General features: G+C 43.9%; 1 protein-coding gene across 3 annotated transcripts in view; it reads right to left on the bottom strand.

Moving 5' to 3' along the window:
- The window catches only part of CCAR2 (cell cycle and apoptosis regulator 2), a 42891-nt gene extending 23785 nt beyond the window's left edge, over positions 1-19106 (bottom strand). For 2 of the 3 annotated variants that reach the window (XR_004427945.1, XM_033171438.1), the window contains exons 1-11: positions 19090-19106; positions 18516-18649; positions 17748-17830; positions 17171-17262; positions 14662-14753; positions 11779-11893; positions 9093-9237; positions 8527-8623; positions 4012-4128; positions 3442-3676; positions 2209-2322 (exon numbers count right to left, since the gene is read on the bottom strand). Coding sequence is in view for 2 of the 3 variants with exons in the window: in XM_033171438.1 (XP_033027329.1) it covers positions 2209-2322; positions 3442-3676; positions 4012-4128; positions 8527-8623; positions 9093-9237; positions 11779-11893; positions 14662-14753; positions 17171-17262; positions 17748-17814 (1074 nt within the window). In the remaining variant the exon portion in view is untranslated. The remainder of the gene's footprint in view (positions 1-2208; positions 2323-3441; positions 3677-4011; positions 4129-8526; positions 8624-9092; positions 9238-11778; positions 11894-14661; positions 14754-17170; positions 17263-17747; positions 17831-18515; positions 18650-19089) is intronic. The other variant, XM_033171439.1, reaches the window with a different exon arrangement.
- Between the last annotated feature and the right edge of the window lie 3774 nt (positions 19107-22880).

Here is a 22880-nt window from a genome sequence, read left to right as displayed (position 1 = left end):
TATATTCTCTGCAGCCAAAGATGGAGAAGCTCTATACAGTCAGCAAAAACAAGACCTGGAGCTGACTGTGGCTCAGACCATCAGCTTCTTATAGCAAAATTCCAAAATTTCCAGTAGGAAAGCCAGTAAGACACAATCTAAATCAAATCCCATCTGAATACACAGTGGAAGTGAGGAACAGCTTTAAGGATTTAGATTTGGTGGACAGAGTGCCTGAAGAAATATGGATGGAGGCTCATAACATTATACAGGAGGCAGCAATGAAAACCATCCCAATGAAAAGGAAATGCAAAAAAGCAAAGTGGCTGTCCAACGAGGCGTTACAAATAGCGAGGGAGAGAAGGCAAGCAAAATGCGAGGGAGATAGTGAAAGATACAGGAAACTGAATGCAGATTTCCAAAGAATAGCAATGAGAGACAAGAGGGCCTTCTTAAACGAGCAATGCAAAGAAATAGAGGAAAACCAGAGATCTTTTCAAGAAAATTGGAGATATGAAAGGAACATTTTGTACAAAGATTACCATAATAAAGGACAAAAGTAGAAAGGACCTAACAGAAGCAGAAGACATCAAGAAGAGATGGCAAGAATACACAGAGGCATTATACCAGAAAGATATGGAGGTCTCGTACACCCCAGGTAGTGTGGTTACTGACGTTGAGCCAGACATCCTGGAGAGTGAAGTCAAATGGGCCTTAGAAAGCACTGCTAATAACAAGGCCTGTGGAAGTGATGATATTCCAGCTGAACTATTTAAAATGTTAGAAGATGATGCTGTTAAGGTGCTATACTCAATATGCCAGCAAGTCTGGAAAACTCGGCAGTGGCCAGAGGATTGGAGAAGATAAGTCTACATCCCAATCCCAAAGAATGCTCCAACTACCGCACAATTGTGCTCATTTCACACACTAGCAAGGTTATGCTTAAAATTCTACAAAGCAGGCTTAAGCAATATGTGGACCGAGAACTCCCAGAAGTGCAAGCTGGACTTCGAAGGGGCAGAGGAACCAGAGACCAAATTGCAAACATGTGCTGGATCATGGAGAAAGATAGAGAGTTCCAGAAAAACATCTACTTCTGCTTCATTGACTACGCAAAAGCCTTTGACTGTGTCGACCACAGCAAACTATGGCAAGTTCTTAAAGAAATGGGAGTGCCTGATCACCTCATCTGTCTCCTGAGAAATCTCTGTGTGGGACAAGAAGCTACAGTTAGAACTGGATATGGAATAACTGATTGGTTCAAAATTGGGAAAGGAGCACGACAAGATATTGTCTCCCTGCTTATTTAACTTGGATATGCTGATGATACTACCTTGATGGCAGAAAGTGAGGAGGAATTAAAGAACCTTTTAATGAGGGTGAAAGAGGAGAGCGCAAAATATGGTCTGAAGCTCAACATCAAAAAAACTAAGATCATGGCCACTGGTCCCATCACCTCCTGGCAAATAGAAGGGGAAGAAATGGAGGCAGTGAGAGGTTTTACTTTCTTAGGTTCCATGATCACTGCAGACGGTGACAGCAGTCACGAAATTAAAAGACGCCTGCTTCTTGGGAGAAAAGCAATGACAAACCTAGACAGCATCGTAAAAAGCAAAGACATCACCTTGCCAACAAAGGTCTGTATAGTTCAAGCTATGGTATTCCCAGCAGTGATGTATGGAAGTGAGAGCTGGACCATAAAGAAGACTGATTGCCAAAGAATTGATGCTTTTGAATTATGGTGCTGGAAGAGACTCTTGAGAGTCCCATGGACTGAAAGAAGATCAAACCTATCCATTTTGAAGTAAATCAGCCCTGAGTGCTCACTAGAAGGACAGATCCTGAAGCTGAGGCTCCAATACTTTGGCCACCTCATGAGAAGAGAAGACTCCCTGGAAAAGACCCTGCTTTTGGGAAAGATGGAGGGCACAAAGAAAAGGGGACGACAGAGGACGAGATGGTGGGACAGTGTTCTCGAAGCTACCAACATGAGTTTGACCAAACTGCGGGAGGCAGTGGAAGACAGGAGTGCCTGGCGTGCTCTGGTCCATGGAGTCACAAAGAGTCGGATACGACTAAACAACAACGCCCCCTTAATTTATTATCTTTTCACATGGAAATTCTTCCCAGTTATCTGAGTAGCTTCACCCTCCCTAGTTCTTGCACAAGGTTAAGAGCAAAGTCTGGCATCCCTCTACGCCACCCTCTCTTGAACCAGAAGATTCTCACCTTAATTTGCTTTGTTGGGTGCTCAGGACTCTCCCTCTGGTCACTGGGATCTTCAATATATAGCAAACAATTGCGGTAAAATTCTTCAATGCCCGGAGAAGAGAGCAGCAAAACCTACATTGGGGAGGGACCAATATCTTAGAAGCAAGGAAGAAGCATTTCATGTAGAAAGCTGAACTTTCAATCCCTGGTATCTCAAAAAGGGAAATACCTGTCCAGGGTTCTAGACAGCTACCATCACATCAGAGTGGCTCTCTGGAGAGGATGGTCTGACTTGGTATAATACAGCTTCATAGGTACTAGAGTGACCTCTCCTCACTCCCACCCCCTATTGCACAGGCTATTGCATGGTTGATCCTGAAAAGGGGGTTAGCAAAATGTTATGCAAAGGGTAAACTGTTCTTACATATTTTTATAGTTTTTAATTCATTGATACTGTTTTTAGCTGTTGCTGCCTTGTATTATTTTTATGATCTTTTTTTTTAAAGCAAACTGTAAACCTCCTTGAACATTTTAATGGAAAAACTGGATATAAATGTCTTAGATATATGAAACACAGAGAACGGCCGAGATCTTTCTTCAAATCTGACAATGCCACAGAGCCGTATGCAGAATCTGAAGAAGAGGCTACTAGCTAAAGGGAAGGTGAAGGAAGTGACACCAAAGCTAATGGTTTCCATAGGTCTGTTATCTTCAACAAACGTAGGCAGAATCTGATGTACAACAAAGAAGTCATCATCTTTACCATCTCTCTCATTTTTCTTCTTTAAAACACCAAGAGAGAGATGCACATGCAAGTTCTGTTAGCTGAATGTGAGTGTGTGGGAGCCCAAGGAATGCCAAGCAGTTCCTAGTATTCCCTTTATGTCGGGCACCAGCCATGTATGAGCAAAAAGAGTCCGTTAATCCCAGGACACCTAGTCAACCTCAGCTGAATCTGTACTGCACTGTAGTGCTGTACTCAGCATGGATAGCATGGTCAAAGCAACACTGGGCTTTAGCTGAGTCTGCAAGGGGAAAGTAGTTTGATGCCCTAGTGTGGACACTCACAGGTATGATGGGATGAAGTATTAGCAACAGAGAAGGTGAAGCTCAACAGGTGCGCAAATAAGCTTGAAGTTCAGCTTGGCTCAAACATTAAAACTACTTGCAGCACCTGGTTTTCACCCACTTCATCTGCCAGTCCAGCCCCCATTTGGTTTGCGTTAACAGAACAGCCACCAAATCCTTCACCTTGGCACTGTATGCAGAGTTGGCGTCTTCTGGCTGAGCATCCTGCGTCGTGCCTTCATCACCCTGAGGTGCCTCTTCAGCAGCACTGGCTACCTGGATGCGGCTGGGGTGCCGGAGAGTCAGTGGCTGAGTGAGTGGAAAGGTGTCCAGCCAGCTGAGGCGCACATCATAGAACTCCTTGGGCAGCTGGATACTGCAGTAACGCCTCAAGATTTCCATGGCATCGCAGAAGGGGCTGGAGAAAACAGACAGATGCCAACGCCAACCCCCAAAAGTGTGGTTTGAAATATAGTTCTCGAGATTAAGGAGCAGGTTTTGTGCATGTTTGGATACAAGATGGCAGAATGAACCTTTCAAAACTGCTTTGATTTTAACTATACTGATTTGTGAGTTTCTAATTCCCAAGCAACATCAGCTAAAGGCTGAGAATAATGAAGGCAATGACATTTATATACTTCCTTTCTGCCAAGGCAGTTAGTTGTTGAGCATGAAAAGCTCCTATTCCTGGCATGAGAGGGTTCATTCAGCTCTTCCCTCCCCAAAAGGGGCACCTTGGTCTCCTGGCCTTACCTGTTCACAGCATAGCAGGCCAACTGGACTCGGTACTGGGGTGGTTCGTGCCGCGGTTTTTTCACTCCCCATGGCTCATTACCTTTCTGCTTCCGTTTCTTGGAATCAAAGTCATCCCTAAAAACATGACAGCACAGCAGCTAAGACAGCAATAGCCATGAGATGCCAGATCCTCCAAGCTTCAGTTCTTAGCAATACACAGCCCTGCAAAGGCCATAAGCTTAGAAAAGAGAGAGGGCATGAGACACCTAGCGTGATTACCAAAATTATAGTCTGACAAACTTATATCCTTACCCTGGAAGACACTGTGTGGAACCTGTGATTACTGCAGTCACTCAGATTTATAACCATGTGTTTTATCCAAAGATGTCAGGGCCTTCTGTTCTAAGATTCACTGCATCATTCAACTCTCCCATGCAATGTGCGACCAGGATTCAAATCAAATATCTTTATTATGGTCAAAGACCAGAAAACAGATAATGACAATCCATAATCGGATATAGCATTGAAGGATGAAATATAAAATAAAATTACAATCAATTCATAGAATTGGTACTTACTTTTAGGCTTAAATTTTAAGATTAAAATTTTTAGAATTATAAATTAATGGAACTTTTCCACCTATTAACATTCCTTCTGAAGGTAAAGCTCGAATCTCAGTCACTGTTCTTTGCTGGCATCATTATTCGTCTTAACTCTTGTTGCAATACAACAGAATTTTGCAATAATCCTAGTGGCCTCTAAATCTTTGTCTGCTAGATGTCTGGTGTAATCTTCCTCTGATGGGCCTGGCAATTTCCCCAACAGGGGTTCTATCAGTTCTTTCCTTGAGTCACGATACAGTAGGCAGTATAAAAGAACGTGCCCTATGGATTCAATCTCATTACAATCACAGGGGCATAATCTTTGATCAATCGGTATCTTACTATATCTGCCCTCTAAGAGAGCTAAAGGAAGGGCATTAAGACAAGCCCTGGAAAATGCCCAGCGATGTTTGGGGTTATTTAATGACTTAAGATAATTTGCTGGATGGAGCCTTTGAGTATCATAGAGGGGCCTATAAATTGAGGAGAGTCGATTAAAATCATTTTGTATCTCAATGTCCCTAATTCTTTCTTTAATTATGCTCTTGGCCCTTCCCATTTCCAAACTTAAGAGGTACTCTGGAGATAGACCATATGTGGATAATTTTCTAGAAATGCCCTTCCACCAGGTTGTTTGGAATTTATCAATAAGCATCCGGGGAGTAGTCCGACTGAGGACTTATTGAGTCTTAACCAGCTATACAAAGTGGCTAGCCACACTTTGGCTTCTATCCTGTACTGGCCAGTTTCCGGATGTAAAACAGCATTTGGTACACATTTCGGTGTTTGGAGGATTGATCTAAGGAATCCTGATTGAATTCGTTCATAAGGGTCCAGGTTAGAGAGGGGGACGAGTGGAGCACCATATAAAAGTTGTGCTGTGGGTTTTGCAGCAAATAGTTTGAGAGCAGCTGGAATATAGTTTCCTCCCTTTGTTTGGTAAAATCTTAGGATTGCTGCTGTACTTTTTTGTGCTGTGGAGGAGATATAATTGATGTGGGCAGTTTTTTTTCTTGATGCTTGAAAGACGACTCCTAAATATTTGAAGCATGTCACTTGTTCAATGTCTTGCTTATCTAAGCGCCATCTATATGTTTTTCTTCTGTTTGAAAAAACCATGATTTTTGTTTTTTGGTAATTCACTGTTAGTTGCTCCTCCTTACAGTATTGTGTCAATTTATTGAGGGCTCTTTGGAGGCCGATCTGTGTCTGGGACAGGATAACAGCGTCATCTGCATAAAGCAGAATAGGTAGCCTTTTGTCTGCTAACTTTGGGGCATGTATATCTGCCCGTTGAAGGTCTGTAATGAGGGAGTTTATATATATATATTGAAGAAAAAAGGAGCCAACATACACCCTTGTTTGACTCCCTTAGTGGTGTCAATTGGATTGGAAAGTTGGCCTGCCCGATTACATCTTACTCGGAGTCGTGTATTGCTGTAAAGTTTAGTTATTAGCAACATCAATCTATGGTTGACCTACTTAATTTGTCCCACAATCGAATTCTTGAAATAGAATCAAAGGCTGCTTTAATATCAACAAATGCTGCAAATAAATGGGAGTTATGTTGCGTTGTATATTTTTCAGCCAGATGTTGCAAGGTCAGTGATCTATTGTGGATCTCCCCTGTCTGAATCCTGCCTGTGCGTCATCGAGTATGTTCTCTTTTTCAATCCATTCACAGAGTTTCACACTAAGATTTCTAGCATATAATTTACTTATTGTGTTTAGAAGGCTTATAGGCCTGTAGTTGGCAGGTTCATCTCTGGGGCCTTTTTTATATATGGGGATGATGATCAAAATCCCCCCGTCATCTGGAATCTGTGCTGTTCTATCTATGTGTGAAAACAATGACGCTAACACGGGAGCCCACCAGTTAGCATTGGTTTTAAAGAGTTCCGCTGGTATACAGTCATTTCCAGGGGCTTTCCCGTTCTTTAGTTGGGCTATCAGTAGGTGAATCTCTGTAGTTGAGACTGGTGGCCATGGCTGTAGTTGGTCTTCTGGAATAGCTAATGTTTGGGGATCAGCAGTGGATTCCCAGGCTTTCACTGATATACAGCAGGATAGCTGTGATAAATGCATGTCAGGTTGATCCGTAGCAGTTTTCCAAAATGATGCTGGATTATTAGATTTGGTTGCCTCAATCAATTGCTGCCAAAGTGACTTCATTGCAGATCTTTTCTTTTTTATCAACAATTTTTTATAACTTCTTTTGGCTTCCATCATAATTTGTCTATTATCATCTGAGGGGTTTTCCTTATGGCAGATCAATGTCTTTTTAGAGGCCATACAATCTTGGTCAAACCATTTCCTAGAAGATACCCTATGGTGGGGAGGTTCAGAATTAGGTTTTACAACAAACTCTTAAGAGTTTTTGTATGAGTGTTTCGTACAATGTCATTATATTTGGGGTGTTCACAGCTGCTTCAGTACATCCATCCACAATTGCTCTTGACAAGCAATGGCTCTCAACAGAATTATACCAATTAGTGACCAGCTCACTCACCTGCCCATTCCATTTGATTTTCTTAGGGCCGGTTCCAGCCATCAGATCTAGTTGGTATCTGTGTTGTACTATTAGCAGAACGAGTAGAAGATCGCACACAAGGGACAGGGGTAGATGGTCACTTTCAGATCTAGCTATTACGCTAAATTTTGAGATTGTCATAGGAGACAATAAAATAGTCTATAACAGAAAGTTTTTGTCCTGACCAGAACGTATATTGACCTGGTTGGTTCCCTTGTATAGCACCATTCAATATGTATAGATTCTGTCTGTAGACCATCTGTGCTAGATATAAGCCTCCAATGTTACAAATCTTGTCAGAAGAGGTCCTTGAAGATAAGGGTGGGGTGATTTCCATTTCTGGGGGCCATTGATGAAAATGTGTGTAAAGGGCAGTATCGTTAGGACCCACACTTGCATTAAAATCACCTGCTAACAGTACCATGGCTGACGGATATTGTTTCCGGCATTGTTCCACATAGGCTTCAACATCTTTCCATAACTGACCAACTTGTGCGTGGAGTCGGCAGGGCGATAGGTATAAATTTATGCATAGCAGCCTATATTGTCGAAAGTCTAAGATTGCTGCTACTGCCCATTCAGCATGGAGGGATAATTGTGTAATATTAGCTTGTATCTGCATTGAAATGCGACCAGGATTGATTCGGCTTAGCCACTGACCTATGACAACCCTGACAAATATCACAGAAGACCATAAAGAAGCGTATATGTTGTCTAGCACTCTTGTTTCTGAAAGCAGTCAGCCAAATTCTTCCAGGAAGCCCACAGTTGGCACACAAAGGCATTGACAGGCCTCCCCACCCTTGCCCACCAGTATCACGTATCCATTGGCATACCACCTCTGAACCATTCTATTTAGCCATCATGGCTAACTGTGGCACTAAAATCCTTGAGGGGCAGGAGAAAGGCTGAGAGAATTTTGCAGCTGCCACCCTGCAATACTACAAGCACAACTGAAACTAAAAGCAGCAACATGGGACTGAAATGGAAGAGCCTGGAGCCAGGGTCCACCCCCTGTCATCTCCAGTTAAAAAGGATTGAGTAGCAGTTACTGGGGGGACGGGACCTCCCCCTGCCTGAGACCCTGGGGAGCCACTGTAATCAATACTAGCAGACAAGACTAGGCTAAAGGGACAAACAGTCTGACCTGGTATAAAGCATGTTTCCTAGATATGAATCTTTTTGCTGAATAGAAAGAGGCAGTGTAAGCACAACGAAATTACTAAATATCAAGGGGGGGGGGTGTGCACAGAGAACCTTCCAATTGTGGAAAAAACAAGCATATGTGTCAAGGGCTCTGCAGGAAAACTCTCTTTGGAAGCTTGCACCATTTGCAATCAAAAAATGGAGGAGGAATGGAAAGGACTTGGGGCCAGCACAGAGGACACCTACAGTCCTTACCATCTGCCTGAGTCTTGCCTGCCCTTTGGACCCCGACCAGTGTATCTGCCAAGATGGCTCAAGTGCAGCGATGGAGATGTCTGGAAAAGGCTCATTGCTGAGGAAGAAAGACATACAGTCTTATTTCTGCCTTTTGGGCAATTCATTGGCCTCCCTGTGCTGCCCCCCCCCCAATTCACTCACAATTGTTATCATCAGCTGGTTCCAATTCACATACTAATTCCATCTCAGGCTGAAAATCTAGCTCCCCACCTTGGCCACGTATATACCACCCTAGAGGTCCTTCACAGAGCCGCAACACAGGTCCTATCCACACGTCAAATAAATTATCAAATAAATTATAGTCTTTTCCCATGGCCCAGTGAAGAGAGGGCTTATTGAAGACTTGGGCTCCATACTACCATCCTAAAAGAGGATCTTGCCTCAGTTTTTTCCGTGGTTTCCAAAAGAGATCTGTCTCAAATTCCATCACCAGACATACCACCCCAAATTGTAGATTTGCAATGCTAAGTTTGTCTAACCATTCCATTTCTCCACCAGCAAACAATAGCTTCAGCAACACTTACGCTTCTGGGGAAAGAGAGGTGGGATACGGTGAGGTTGAAACAGCAGCTGTGGCTGGGCTCCCAGGATGCCTTGCTTCTGCCCCAAAGAAGCCACGTGGAGCAGAGGGGTGGGGGGCTTCAGAAGAGGCTGTGGTACAAGCAGATGCTATGAACCAGAAATACAACCCTTCTTACCCTACTAGTTCCCATATTTAAGAATGCAGACCTCATTGCGAAGAATCAGGAGGGAACTCCCCATTTCTCCACAATGTCAACTGTATTGGCAATGCAGCGACACAAAAGTGGAAGGTGCCTATGCCAGAAAACCACCACAGAACACGAGATAATAGCGCAGCCAAGAAATAAACCTGACTGGGTATGTCAGAAACACACATGCACACCACTTTCTTCTCCATGGCATATACATCATCAGCAACAGAAAAGCTACACTATGGACTTCATATTAATATCTCACATCTATCATTCCAGAATACAAAGTGCCTGGGATGGATAATCAATTATGCTTTTCCAAATCTACAGTGCCCCAAAATCTGAAGTAGTAAGGAAAGGAACAATAGTCACTATTAATGTACCCATTCTCTTGCCAATTTAGTATTTATCAGCCTTTGGCAAGAGGGGATCAAAACAAGATTTTATCTTCCAAGATACACCATTCCCCTCACCACCCACCAATCTAAATCCCCACTACAACACACAGAATTGTGCACCCACAGAGTACAATCAGTCTTCACTGAGCTGTTTTAGGGTCATTGGGCTTTTTCTCACCTAAAGTTTTTTTGTACTTCTGCAGATATGCCACTGCCTCTCTTGCTTCTCCATGGCCCCATTTTGGCTACAAAGCTGTTGGCACTTGCTAGCCGAGTTTGATATTAAAGAGAGCAAGACACTACAAGAAACTGAGAGACTTTCAAAGATTCTAGGCTTAACAGCTTCAGGCCAATCTATTATTCGTTTGCTAGCACCTGATGTTAGCTACTTTAGAAACATCAGATTTTAGGTTGGGAAGAATGTTAAAATGACTCCAAAAGGTTACCAATATGCACTGTGTAGTCTCTTGCAGATAGTGATATATCACACCCCCAATGCCAAGAGCATGCTCTGCCACCCATGTATGGCCAGTGTCTCTACATTGCCAATCAATGCCAGATAATATCCAGTGAAATACGACTATTTCCCATTTTCCATGTTTGGCTTGCCACAGTTTTTACATTTCATCCCACTTTTTTGCAATGTAGAAAGGAACTATTAATTATAGAAAGCTTGGGATTATTTCTGTATAAAAAAAGAACTCCGATCTAGCTGTATGTGATAAAGCTGTTTTCCAATGGCATAAGAAAAGACAAGAAAGGACACTGATAACTCCCATAACTTTGGTTTGCAATGCAAAGAAGAATCCAGCAAAAGGCAACACAGATTTCTGAAGAGAATGGCCAGGGCACAGTCACTATACAGAAACTGAAGACTGTGGCTGGTTTGAAATCTGGATCTTCTAGAAGCCATTGCAAACACGTTACATTTATTTCATAGTTTCCTTTTTTACTTAAGGGTATTGCAAGATGTTGATGTTTGATATGTTTCTTTGGTTTCACACTGTAAATCTAACAGATTGAGGCTGAATCCTGACAAGACAGAAGTACTGTTCTTGGGGGACAGGGGGTGGGTGGGGGTGGGGGACCCCCTGCTCCTGAATGGGGTAAACTGTGCCCCTGAAGGACGAGGAGTGCAGCCTGGGAGTCATTTTGGAATCACAGCTGTCCATGGAGCAGCATGTCAATTCTGTGTCCAGGGCAGCTGTCTACCAGCTCCATCTGGTATGCATGCTGAGGCCCTACCTGCCCGCGGGCTGTCTCACCAGAGTGGTGCATGTTCCAGTTATCTCCCGCTTGGACTACTGCAATGCGCTCTATGTGTGGCTACCTTTGAAGGTGATCTGGAAACTGCAACTAATCCAGAATGTGGCAGCTAGACTGGTGACTGGGAGCAGTCGCCGAGACCGCATAACACCAGTCTTGAAAGACCTACATTGGCTCCCAGTACATTTCCGAGCACAATTCAAAGGGTTGGTGCTGACCTTTAAAGCCCTAAATGGCCTCAGCCCAGTATACCTGAAGGAGCATCTCCACCCCCATCATTCAACCCAAACACTGAGGTCCACTGCCAAGAGCCTTCTGGAGGTTCCCTCCCTGCGAGAAGCGAAGTTACAGGGAACCAGGCAGAGGACCTTCTTGGTAGTGGTGGCCACCCTGTGCAACACCCTCCCATCAGATGTCAAACAGATACAACTACTATATGATTTTTAGAAAACATCTAAAGGCAGCCCTGAGACAAACCAATCAGATGAATATAAATAATAAAATGATCACTAATAATAATATCATCACTTCTTTGGTCCTGTGTGAAGCAGGTCTCTTAGTTCTGACTTGCAATTCCATAAAGGAGATTCAGAAGCTATCTGGGCGTTTCTGATGTCTCTATGGTGGAAGACCCACTTTTCATGTTAGTTGTGAATCTTTCACTGCTTCATTGTATGATATGAAGTAGCACTGAATAAAGTGTGCCACCTTAGTAGAAGAAAGGTAACCCATCTCTGTACATGAGATCCAAGTGAACATAAGCAAAGTAACTCAAACTCTATATACAACAAAAGAATCCCCCTACATGCTTGGAGAATGAAACACTGTGGTACCTGATTTGACAATGTCTGGACCTTCAAGGCATTCCAGGGCACTGACTGGCTAGGGTTGTAGACAGCTTTCACCAGCACCTTTTCGCCAATCTGTGGGATCCGACCTTTGACAACACTGAAACAAAACGGAAGAGATGAAAACACATGTCTTATTTCTGCTGGTGCTGAGTATCTAATGGGCACCTCTAAAGCTCATAACTGAAGGTCAAATCCAGCTTCACCAGCCAGGCCCTTTATTTTTTTGATTTAAATCCACCTTGAGCCTTACTGACTCGTGATTTGAATCAGTTTGATTTAAATCAAATCCACCCTGCTGTCCTGTGCAGACAGCAGAGTTAGGAGTCCAAGTTTTCTGACTGTACTTCACAGGAAACATAGGAAACTGCCTTATATCAGGGTCAGGCTAATTATGCATTTAGCAAAGTATTGTCAATGACATGCAACCACTCTCCAGGATCCCAAACAGATATTTACCACCACCTGCAGTCCAATTCTTTTTTAAAAAATGGATATATCAGGAATTGAACCTGGGACCTTCTGAAGGCAAACCATGTGCTCCACCAGTGAGCTCTGTTTCCTCTGCTAAAGACTGCATGTGAGGAAATCAGATTTTTCATTACCTGTTGCATAAAGAAAAAATCCCTGCAAGTCTAAAGATAGAACAGCAATAACTGGCTGGAATTGTTTCTCCACAATTCAAAGTGCTGTCTCAGGATTGCAATACCCCAAGAAACACCACTCTGCACATGAATCAGCCTGGACCTGGTGGTCTTCATCAGAGGCCTTTCTGTGTGTGCCCCACCCAAGGGAGGTATGAAGGGTGACCATACAAGAACAGGCCTTTTCAGCACCCCCCCCCAAAAAAAAATCTATGAAATGCTCCTGACACCACCTTTGTCAGTTTTTAGGTGCCAAGCTAAGACATTTCTGTTTACCTAGACCTTTGGTTAATTAATGTTGCCTCTATGATGATGCTCATCTTATAGTGGGGTGGGTAGGACTTAGTCCTTTTTGATATGTTGCTGGAAGAGAATTTTATGTATCGTCAACTGCTTTAAAATCATTTTTATATTTTATTTTGTCAATTTCATTTTTATTATGAAATTTATTTTTATTTTTTAAAATGTGTTGGGGGTGTTGATTTTGTTTTTATTTTGATTATGTATTTAGTTGCTTTATATTCTGATTTTATCCTGTGAACCACCCTGAGACCTGCAAGAGACGATTGGCAATTAAAATTGATGGAATATGCAGAGATGGCAAAATTTACCAGAAGATTAAGAGATCAGGATATCTTGTTAGAATGGGAAACGAAGGATGAAGAGGTTAAATCAGCAATTATTAAATGGGCACAAGATTTTGGGCACAACATACAATTTCCTCCTTGTTGAAGGAATATTAGATGAAAATGATGTATAGATGGTATATTACACCAGTCAAAATGATTAAAATGTACAAAACTGGGTCAAATACATGTTGGAAATGTAAGGAAAAAGAAGGGACTTTTTATCATATGTGGTGGGAATGTAGAGAAGTCAAAAAATATTGGGAAATGATATATAATGAATTGAAAAAAAAATGTTCAAAATGACTTTTGTTGAAAAGCCATTAGGAATTTTAGGCCAAGATCTACCAAAGAAAACAAAGAATCTATTTATGTATGCTAAATCTGCGGCAAGAGTTCTGCTAGCACAAAGGTGGGAAAAAAATCAGAAATACCAACAAAAGAACAATGGCAGGTAAAATTGATGAACTATGCAGAACTGGCAAAACTAACATAAATTACGTGAAAAGGACAATCGGGACTTTAAGGAAGAATGGGAACTTTTTACAAACTACAGTGGTGCCCCACTAGACGAATGCCTCGCTAGACGAAAAACTCGCTAGACGAAGGCATTCGTCTAGCGGAAGGCTGCCCCGCTAGACGAAAAATTTTCGTCTTTTTTTTTTCGTTTTGTGGAGCGCGGCTGTCATTGCCGCTCCGCAAGACAAAAAACCCGCTAGACGAAGATTTTCGCAGAACAAATTATTTTCGTCTAGCGGGGCACCACTGTATTTGAAAAGACAACAAAGAGACTTAGACTCACTGGCAGGTTTTGAATACAATACACAAATTTTTATTAGTAGAACATGAATATGAACAATGGAAAAATGATATGTACAATTGTGTAACATGCAGAAACAATATGATTTAACAAATCAGATAAGGCAGCTGAGGGAAGTCCAGGAGGGGGTGAAGGTGGGAGAGGGAGGGGGTGGGAAGGGGGGAGGGGAAAATGTAATTGGTTGTAACATTGATAAATTGTATGGAGCTAAATTATTTTCAATAAAAATTTATTTTAAAAAAGAGATCAGGATGATAAACTCTTTGTAGCAGAATGGAAGAAATTTATTGAATATATGAAAACAAACTGTAAGCAATTAAAAACGTTAGCAGGATTGATATAAACACAAGGATTCTAAGGGAATTAAAAAGGATAAATGGGTAAAAAGGATAAATTAAAATATGCAGTAAGAATTTGAAAGAAAAATAAGAAACCATAGAAAAGCAGGGATGGAAGTCGAAGAAAACATGACTGGATTTGTATGTGATTTATTGTTGAATATATGTTTATTATTGAATGCTTATGTATTGTTGAATATTTTAAAATGGAAAAATGGGGGGGGGGGGTTTAAATAGCATCTTCCAACTGTAATCTAAAGTAGCAGAAAGGGCTACACCAAGTCAGGCTTCCTCATTCTTCCCAAGTGTAGATCAGGCTTTGGTGCAATTCAAGAAGATAGAAGGAAACACAAGTCTGCTGGATGGCAAGGGCACAATGCTATGAGTAGCCACTTGCTGTCCTCTTGTCTCTGCTGCCATCCTAATGGCTCTCTACTCACCTTAATTGGAAGAAAACTTCATCATCCACCACTCCAAAGTAATCGTGGAGGCTGGTGACTATTCCAGTAAAAACTCGTTGTTTCTCTCCCCCCTGAAAAGTAAAGGCCCAGGGAAATCACCATAATGACATAATGAAAGGTTACACACTAATCACCGGTGTCACAAATCTGGTCACCTGCATACCCAATCCCCAGGCTCAGTCAACAGGTACAATCATAACAGACTGCAGGTGCGACCTATTCACAAGCCATCTAATTCACTCTCTTTGTCAGTCACTGGAGTTCTAGACAGTTCACAATATTTCTTAAGACTGAGGCCATATCAAGTCCTGGCTACTTTCAAGCTCTTTCATCTGCCAAAGGAGGAATTTGCCATTTATTGATTTCTAAATCCTTTAACACTGAATTCATTATCACTATTGATGTCAAGCAGTAACCAACTCTCTTTCAAACTGAACAATTTTGTTCCATCCTAATCCAACTGAACCCTGAAAAACTATTCTGTAATATGAGCCTCTTCAGACATCAGCAGGCCCTAACATGCGGTGCAGCATGGAACTGAGGATCAGTATGCCTGTACTAGAGAAAGGAAAGCACTATTGACTTGGGCACTCAGGCAGAAACTGGGCAAATAGGATATACACCTGTAAAACAGATGACTTACTTCATAGGACAAAATGCATGTCATCATGAGAGCTATGAAAAAAAGAGATTACCAGGCCCACTAACATTTGAAGCAAACCTCAGGAAACCGGGGAATCACAGAAAGGCCCTCATCATAAATTTCTACCCTACTTCATCGAAGTAGTTGAACAAACATACACCAATTGTGACCTAGAAGATTACTGCCTTCCTCAATAGCAGGTATGGGAAATTTTTGGCCCTCCAGCTGAACTACAGCTGCCATCATCATTGGCCATGTATGATGGACCTCATGTAGTTGTAGCTCTGCAACAACAGGTTCCCCACATCTGCTCTATATTTATTCAACTGCTCAACTAAATGCCAGTTGTTCTGCAAAATCTAAAGGATGCACTCTCTGGCTCCATGCATCAGCCACAGGACTCAACAGTCTCTCAAAGGTTGCTTGCCCTGCTTCTAAGGAAGAAGAACACAAAAATAAATAGACCACCCCCAGCCAGAGGAAAAGCTGTACAGAGCTTGCTTCCCACTAACTCTCTGCTAGAAAGAATATTGTGCTCCAGCAACTAGTTGCCCTGGGTACTAAAGGGGAGCAAATTCCATTGGTTAGGACCAAGGGCCACATAGTTTAAGTGTGGCTTTTTTATTATGTCACCTGCTGGAAGCTGTCTTGAACACGGTACCTTTTCATCAAAAGACAGGATCTAAATCTTCAGAATACATACGTAAATAAAACTAAGAGTCTGCAGTGATAGTCACAAGGTAGACAGAGAGATGCAGTGTCCCTATGCTCCAGCAAAGGCAAACTGTAAACTAGGATGAACAGGTTGATCCATGGCACTGTGGCAGGGGGACTAATTTAAGAATACCATGGAGCCATCATCTGCGGTTCTGTAACTATCTACAATATATACTTACAGTAGTCCTGAAACAATTGAGAAGGAAATGGGAGATACTAATTATCCTAGATCAGTTACGAGACTACAAGTGAATTTGAAACTCTGTGTCAGGCAGATCCTTGTCAAGGCTACTGTTTTTCTGACACCCATTCACACTGCGCAGTACAGTGGTACCTCTGGTTACTTACTTAATTTGTTCCGGAGGTCCGTTCTTAACCTGAAACTGTTCTTAACCTGAAGCACCACTTTAGCTAATGGGGCCTCCCGCTGACGCTGCACCGCCAGAGCACAATTTCTGTTCTTATCCTGAAGCAAAGTTCTTAACCTGAAGCATTATTTCTGGGTTAGCGGAGTTCTTAACCTGAAGCGTATGTAACCCAAGGTACCACGGTATTTTGTATGAGTTCTTAAGCAGCATGGCTTAACATTTTCTTTATTCCCCCCCCCCAAAAAAAAATTCTAGCCTTCCCACTCCATTAGAAGAGCTTCACTGTTGCAATCAGAGTTATGACCACTTACATGACCTTAAGCCAAATTTGATGGTTTGAGGGAAGGCAGCAGTGTGTAAACCCTAACACACACTTGCTATCTCCAAGGATCTGAAATACATATTTCCAACCCCTCCTCCAATGGCTTTGAGCCAAACTGGCACAGAGCATGCAGCTCAGGTTTCATTAAATGCAAAGAGTTTGAAGCCAGATGCCAAAGACATCAGGAGAGCTACACAGACCTTCTTCACCTGACCTCTGGCTGAGATTCCATCCGAGACACATCATAAACCACTTGCCTGCCTCTAGAATACATAGCTGCTGGCACATGCCCAGGGAGTTGACTAGAACTGCCTTGAAACTTGTTCATAGAGCTCTCCAGTGGAAGTAGAAACCCTTAACTGTTCTCTCAGGAGAACAAAAAAAACCACTAGAATTTCACTGACACCTACAAGGAAAAACCAATCATCTTCAACAGACCTGAAGATGGCGTGCCGCCTGAATAATCTCTGCTGAGATAGGAGGATTTAAGAGGCCAGGTGCAGGTCCCAATAAAGAGGCTGGTTGGGTTCCTAGTGAAAAGGAGCAAATAATTTTAAACACTAGAAAATTACTGAATGGTCAGATAGAAGTGCATTTATGTACAATTTCATTAATTAGACAGATGGCACATAGCAAAAATGTTAATGCATTCATTTCATTACATCCATGAGATTAGCTCCTTACTATTCCCATTAGGATTCAAAAGATTAGAGTAAATGAAGTGTGGTGACAAGGATGAGACTAAAGCACCCATAGCTAAGAACTGAACAGAAGTAATGCTCATATTTTTGTATGCTGATTTTCTATTAAATACACACACAGAACACAGAGTATTAACAAAAACCGGTAAAGCAGAAATCTCTTTCCCTCTAAAGAATTTAAAAAACAAACCCACCAAATATCCCTCATGAAGAAGGGTTTAAAGAAGAAGCAGAGATATCACCCACCCAGCATGGCCTAAACAACAGCATGGATAGATCAGAGGCAAACTTTACAACATCCTTATCTGACTAACCTGAAAACGACCTGGCTCCCTGAAGATTGCTGGCTCTCAGCTGCTTCTGACGCTTGAACTGTGCCATTTTGAAGGGTTCTTTTCTAGAATAATGTAATGAGAGAGACACATTACACATTACTGTGTCCAGTTCTGGGCACCACAGTTCAAGAAGGATAATGACAAGCTGGAACGTGTCCAGAAGAGGGCAACCAAAATGGTCCAAGGCCTGGAAACGATGCCTTATGAGGAACGGCTTAGGGAGCTGGGTATGTTTAGCCTGGAGAAGAGAAGGTTAAGGGGTGATATGATAGCCATGTTCAAATATATAAAAGGATGTCATATAGAGGAGGAAGAAAGGTTGTTTTCTGCTGCCCCAGAGAAGCAGACACGGAGCAATGGATTCAAACTACAAGAAAGAAGATTCCACCTAAACATTAGGAAGAACTTCCTGACAGTAAGAGCTGTTTGACAGTGGAATTTGCTGCCAAGGAGTGTGGTGGAGTCTCCTTCTTTGGAGGTCTTTAAGCGGAGGCTTGACAGCCATCTGTCAGGAATGCGTTGATGGTGTTTCCTGCTTGGCAGGGGGTTGGACTGGATGGCCCTTGGGGTCTCTTCCAACTCTAGGATTCTATGATTCTACAAAGGTTACAGAGAGATCCCACATGCAAACCAGCACAACGGATGTGGGTAAAGAGTTGAACCCTTTCAGCTGTCAGAACCACACCGACAAGCCAACCATGCTCTGCCACAACTTTCCCCAAGAACTACAGCTGTTCAGTGACTCACCCTGCCAGATTTCCACAGCAAGGGGAACACTGTGGCTCTCACTCCCCCAGACCCAGCCAGCCCTGCAAGCAACAACCGGGATTCCTTCGGTGGCGCCCAAATTCCTATTCAGCAGCAAAGCAGCTCATCTTCGGCTAGAAGAAGGGGGGGGGGGGAACAGGCAGAGTTAAGCAGGGAGAGAGAACCACAATCAGAGAGGAGGCAGATGAACAAAACCCGGACAGGGCCAGGAAAGGAGGTGGGGCGCAGGGGGAGGAAAATGCGCTGAAACTTTTTAAGGGGAAACGGAGAAAAAGATTCCAACTGCACCGGCCTACACTGCAGGGTCGTCGCGCGCACACCCTGCGGTGTTGGGCTGCGGGGAGGCTTCACCGCCCCCGTTTCCAAAGGTTGGCCTCTGCTAACGGACACTCGAGGGAGGGCGAGGGGCCGGGCGGAGGCAGGCGGCTCCGAGGGGTTTCTCCGCCTCTTCCCCTTCTTGGCCGGGCTGGGCGGCGGGGAGGCACCGAAGGGACGTTGGGCGACCGAAGGCTCCTGGTCCGGGGAGGCCTGTCCGGAGCGGGCCCGCACCCACCTGAGGGCGAGGATGAGCCGGAGGGACGGGGGCGCGGGGAAGAAGAAAGGAGCCCGGCTGCGACGCCAGGGACAAAGGAACCCGGAAGCTCCGCCCGGATGTGCGCCTCAACGGAAACGCCTCCCGCGCGCCAGCCCTCCCCGCCGCACCTCCGAGACCCCGGAAGTGCTTCTGCCCGGAGTGAAGCTCTACCCGGAAATGGTTGTGCTCCTTGCAGAAGCAAGCGGAAGAGAGGGCGGTAGGCGCCGCTGGCTCATAGCAAAAAGAATCGTTCGGAGGGGCGCGCGCGCTCTTTCCTTCCGAGTTCCGCGGTGTCGTTTGTGGGCGTATCTCGAGGGGTCGCGCGCAGGGAGAGAGGGGTCAGCTTTGCCGCGCCGCCTGACTGAGGCCCACAGCCGCGGGCCGCTCTGCTGCAGGGCTGTGGTTTGCCGCCTTTAGCCGCATCCCAGCGACACGGGTCTCTCGTCGCAGGAGCCTCCGTCGCGCTCCTCCCTTCTGCCGGGGACGCGGCCATGAGAGGAGCTGCTCTGCTTCTCCGCCTTTGCGTCCCGGGGCGTTGGTTTGGGGGGGGGGAGGCGGCGGGACCCTTCCCCACAACGGCAACCAGGGTGTTCCGCAGGGCCAGCGCTGCCCTGAAGCCGCCCGGGGCACAGGCCTCGAGGGGGAGCAGCAGTTCTGTGCAGACTCGTTTCCGTTCTGCCTTCTGGATTCCTGGTCATGTTTCACTTTAATCATTTCGACATCTATTTTTGAAAATTGAAGTTGGCAACAGGTGTGTGAAAGTAGTCTAGGCTAGGGCACAAAATAGCCTGGCAGCAGCACTATGTACAGTCAAGTGAAAGCTCTTCACGTGCATTGTCAGATTATAAATAAGGCTTCACGTGCATCAACACTGCAAGCTGAGTCAGTATTATCCTTCCCATATTGCAGATGGAGGGGCTGAGGCTGTCAGAGCGTGGCTTCCCTAAGGCCACCTAGTAAGTTCATGCCACAGAGAAGATTCAGACTGGTTGCTTCCTAATTTGTAGCTCAGTGTCTTGGGCCGCATTCCCATCATAACTACCTGGGAATAAGTCCCATCAAACTCAATAGGATTTACTTCTGGATAGACATGTGTAGGATTGCACTGTTAGCCATTACTCTTCACCAAGGGCAGGCAGACTTCAGGTTTGCAGGAACTTTTTTCTTCTTCCTATACCCCAAGATCCACCAACGATTATGTGCATGATTAAGAATTAAACCATTCTGAACCCAGGAATTTGTATGGAGAAACATACAAACTTAGCTCACAGTCCTTCCACACACAAATCCGCTCCTGATTACTCCCCACACACCTTTCCTCTTTTCAACAGTATAATTTGGGTGTCAGGAAGCATTTGTTTGCCAACTGGGAGTCAAAAAAGTGCAACCAAAATGATAAAAGGGATGCAGCATCTAACTCCCCCATGTTGCAGCATTTGGGACTTCTTAGTTTAGAGAAAAGGCAAGTGAGAGGATATTACACAAGTATATAAAATTATGCACAGAATGGGTAAAGGTAAAGTTTTTCTCCTGCTTTCCTAACACTACAACTCCAGTGACATCCAATGAAGCCGAATGTTAGAGAATTCAGGACAGACAAAAGAAAGGACTTCTTCACACAGCACATGCAAAGATCCCAGGTTTAATCTTCAGGCAGAGCAGGAAGAGAACCCTGCCTGACACCCTGGATAATAGTCACCAGTCAGTAGAGAGATGGATGGATCAATGGCCTGGCTAAGTGTAAGGCAGCTTCCTATGTTCCCAACCAATTTTACATAATTGCTACAGGGAGGTTGCGGCCCTTTATTATCTTGATCAAACGCCACCCACTCTATACATTGATGTAACTCAAGACTTCCTTGCTTTTAACGACACAGCAGAGGGCTACGGACAGAGTCCGTGCAACAGACACCAGATGTCCAGTGCTTTTCTTTTGTTTGGGAAAAAGTCTTTGATCTATCAGGCCAAATCTAACTCTCTGTTCTTCCTCTCCAAGCTGTGCACAGGAGGGCAAATCCAATAAGCCATGTTGAAAGCAGTGGGGGAGGGAAAAGGAAGAAAAGAAAACAGTTAAGTGCGAAGATCCTTCTCTAGTGAAACCCCAAATTGAGGGGGGGGCGCTTGTTTGCTACCAACAAATCACAAAGAACTTCAAAAGTAAAAGTCCTCACTGAATCCTGTTCAAGGCATTCAGCAACTAATAAATTAAATAAATAATAAGGTAGAAGAGAACAGAATTAAGTGCAGCTTCTCTGGTTTCTCCTAAAATTCTGCTAGGTTGTATTTTGATCCCACAATACACTCAGGAAATTGCCGTATACAGTAGTACCTCCGGTTACGAACTTAATCCATTCCGGAGGTCCATTTGTAACCTGAAACTGTTCTTGACATGAGACGTGCTTTCGCTAATGGGGCCTCCTGCTTCACCGGTGTGCGACTTCCACTCCCATCCCGGGGCAAAGTTCACAACAAGGGGCATCTACTTCCAGGTTAGCGGAGCTTGTTACCCGAAGCATTCATAAGGAGGACAGTATGTAACATGAGGTTCCACTGTACAAGGTCAGGCCATTGGTCCATCTAGCTCAGTATCATCTGCACTCACTGGCAGCAGCTCTCCAGGCCAGGTTTTCCAGGCAGGAGTCTTCAAGCCCTGCTTGGTGGGATTCATGGAAGTATCTCTTTGGCCCTGTGCAACAGAGGATGGTGAGCTAGATGGACCCCAAGTCTCATCTAGCAAGGCTCTCCTTATGTTCTCACAACATGCTATGCATGTAGGGAATTCCTCCATACACACCTCCTGGAGGTCCTTTCAGATATGCAATATCCCCCACCCCAGGCTGAAGTGGCACACTCCATTGCATTCTATTGAACTTTCAGATAACTTTCTTCCAACATAATTTCAAAGGCAGAATGTAAAAAAGTCTGCAAATAGTTTTATTTTCCTCACTTTTATATAACTTGTGAATATATCAATTTCCATCCAGATACACATACATGTGTGACCATTAGGCCGTATAAATATATACAGGGCTCACTCCATATGTGAAGTCATATAGCTGTATGTGAGCATATACAAAAAGATGTGGAGTGTCAGTCATTTGTTTAATAAGGAAAATCATAATTAAAGGCAGGGCCAATAAGTTATTTCACATTCTGCCATGCAGGGATTTCCTAGTGGAGATGAGGTGCCCAAAGACTGGGAGAAGAGAGGTCTATCCTCCCCTCTGAGCCATCGTCCTCACCTAGTAACCACACACATGAGATTTTATGCCCACGCTCCTAATCAACGAGACGACAGCCTAAAGTCTTAGGCAATGACGGCAAAGGATCTTTCTAACACAAAATATGGTGATGTTTGGTGGTGTGTATGAGACAGACCTAAAACCTGTTTTCTCCAGAGGGCCAGCCTCAGGGAGATCTGTCCCGAAGACAGTGTATAAAAACAGAAAGGCTAAAGAAAATGAGGCTATGTGCCAATGTAAAACTGGCTCTGTAGACTCTGGTTTGTCAATTGAGACCCAACATGATGAAATATATGTGCTGATACAAATCATGGTTAATTTATACCAGGTCCCCTCCTAACCATGGGTTACAAAGCCCACACTGATGCATAGTTTACATTACTGCACTGGTGCATATGTAATGTGAAAACAATAAAACAGGACAGAAGGGGTAAATTGCAAGAGGAAGCATTTGGTCACAAGGCTGGCTTCCAGTTTGCAGACTGTGGCTTGCAGGGAGCTGTTATGTTTCCACTTGGTTGGAAAGGT

This window comes from Lacerta agilis, chromosome 15, assembly GCF_009819535.1.
Source record: "Lacerta agilis isolate rLacAgi1 chromosome 15, rLacAgi1.pri, whole genome shotgun sequence".
NCBI lineage: Eukaryota > Metazoa > Chordata > Lepidosauria > Squamata > Lacertidae > Lacerta > Lacerta agilis.
The sequence above is the reverse complement of the archived record's forward strand: the minus strand, read 5'-3'. Positions and strand labels throughout refer to the sequence as shown.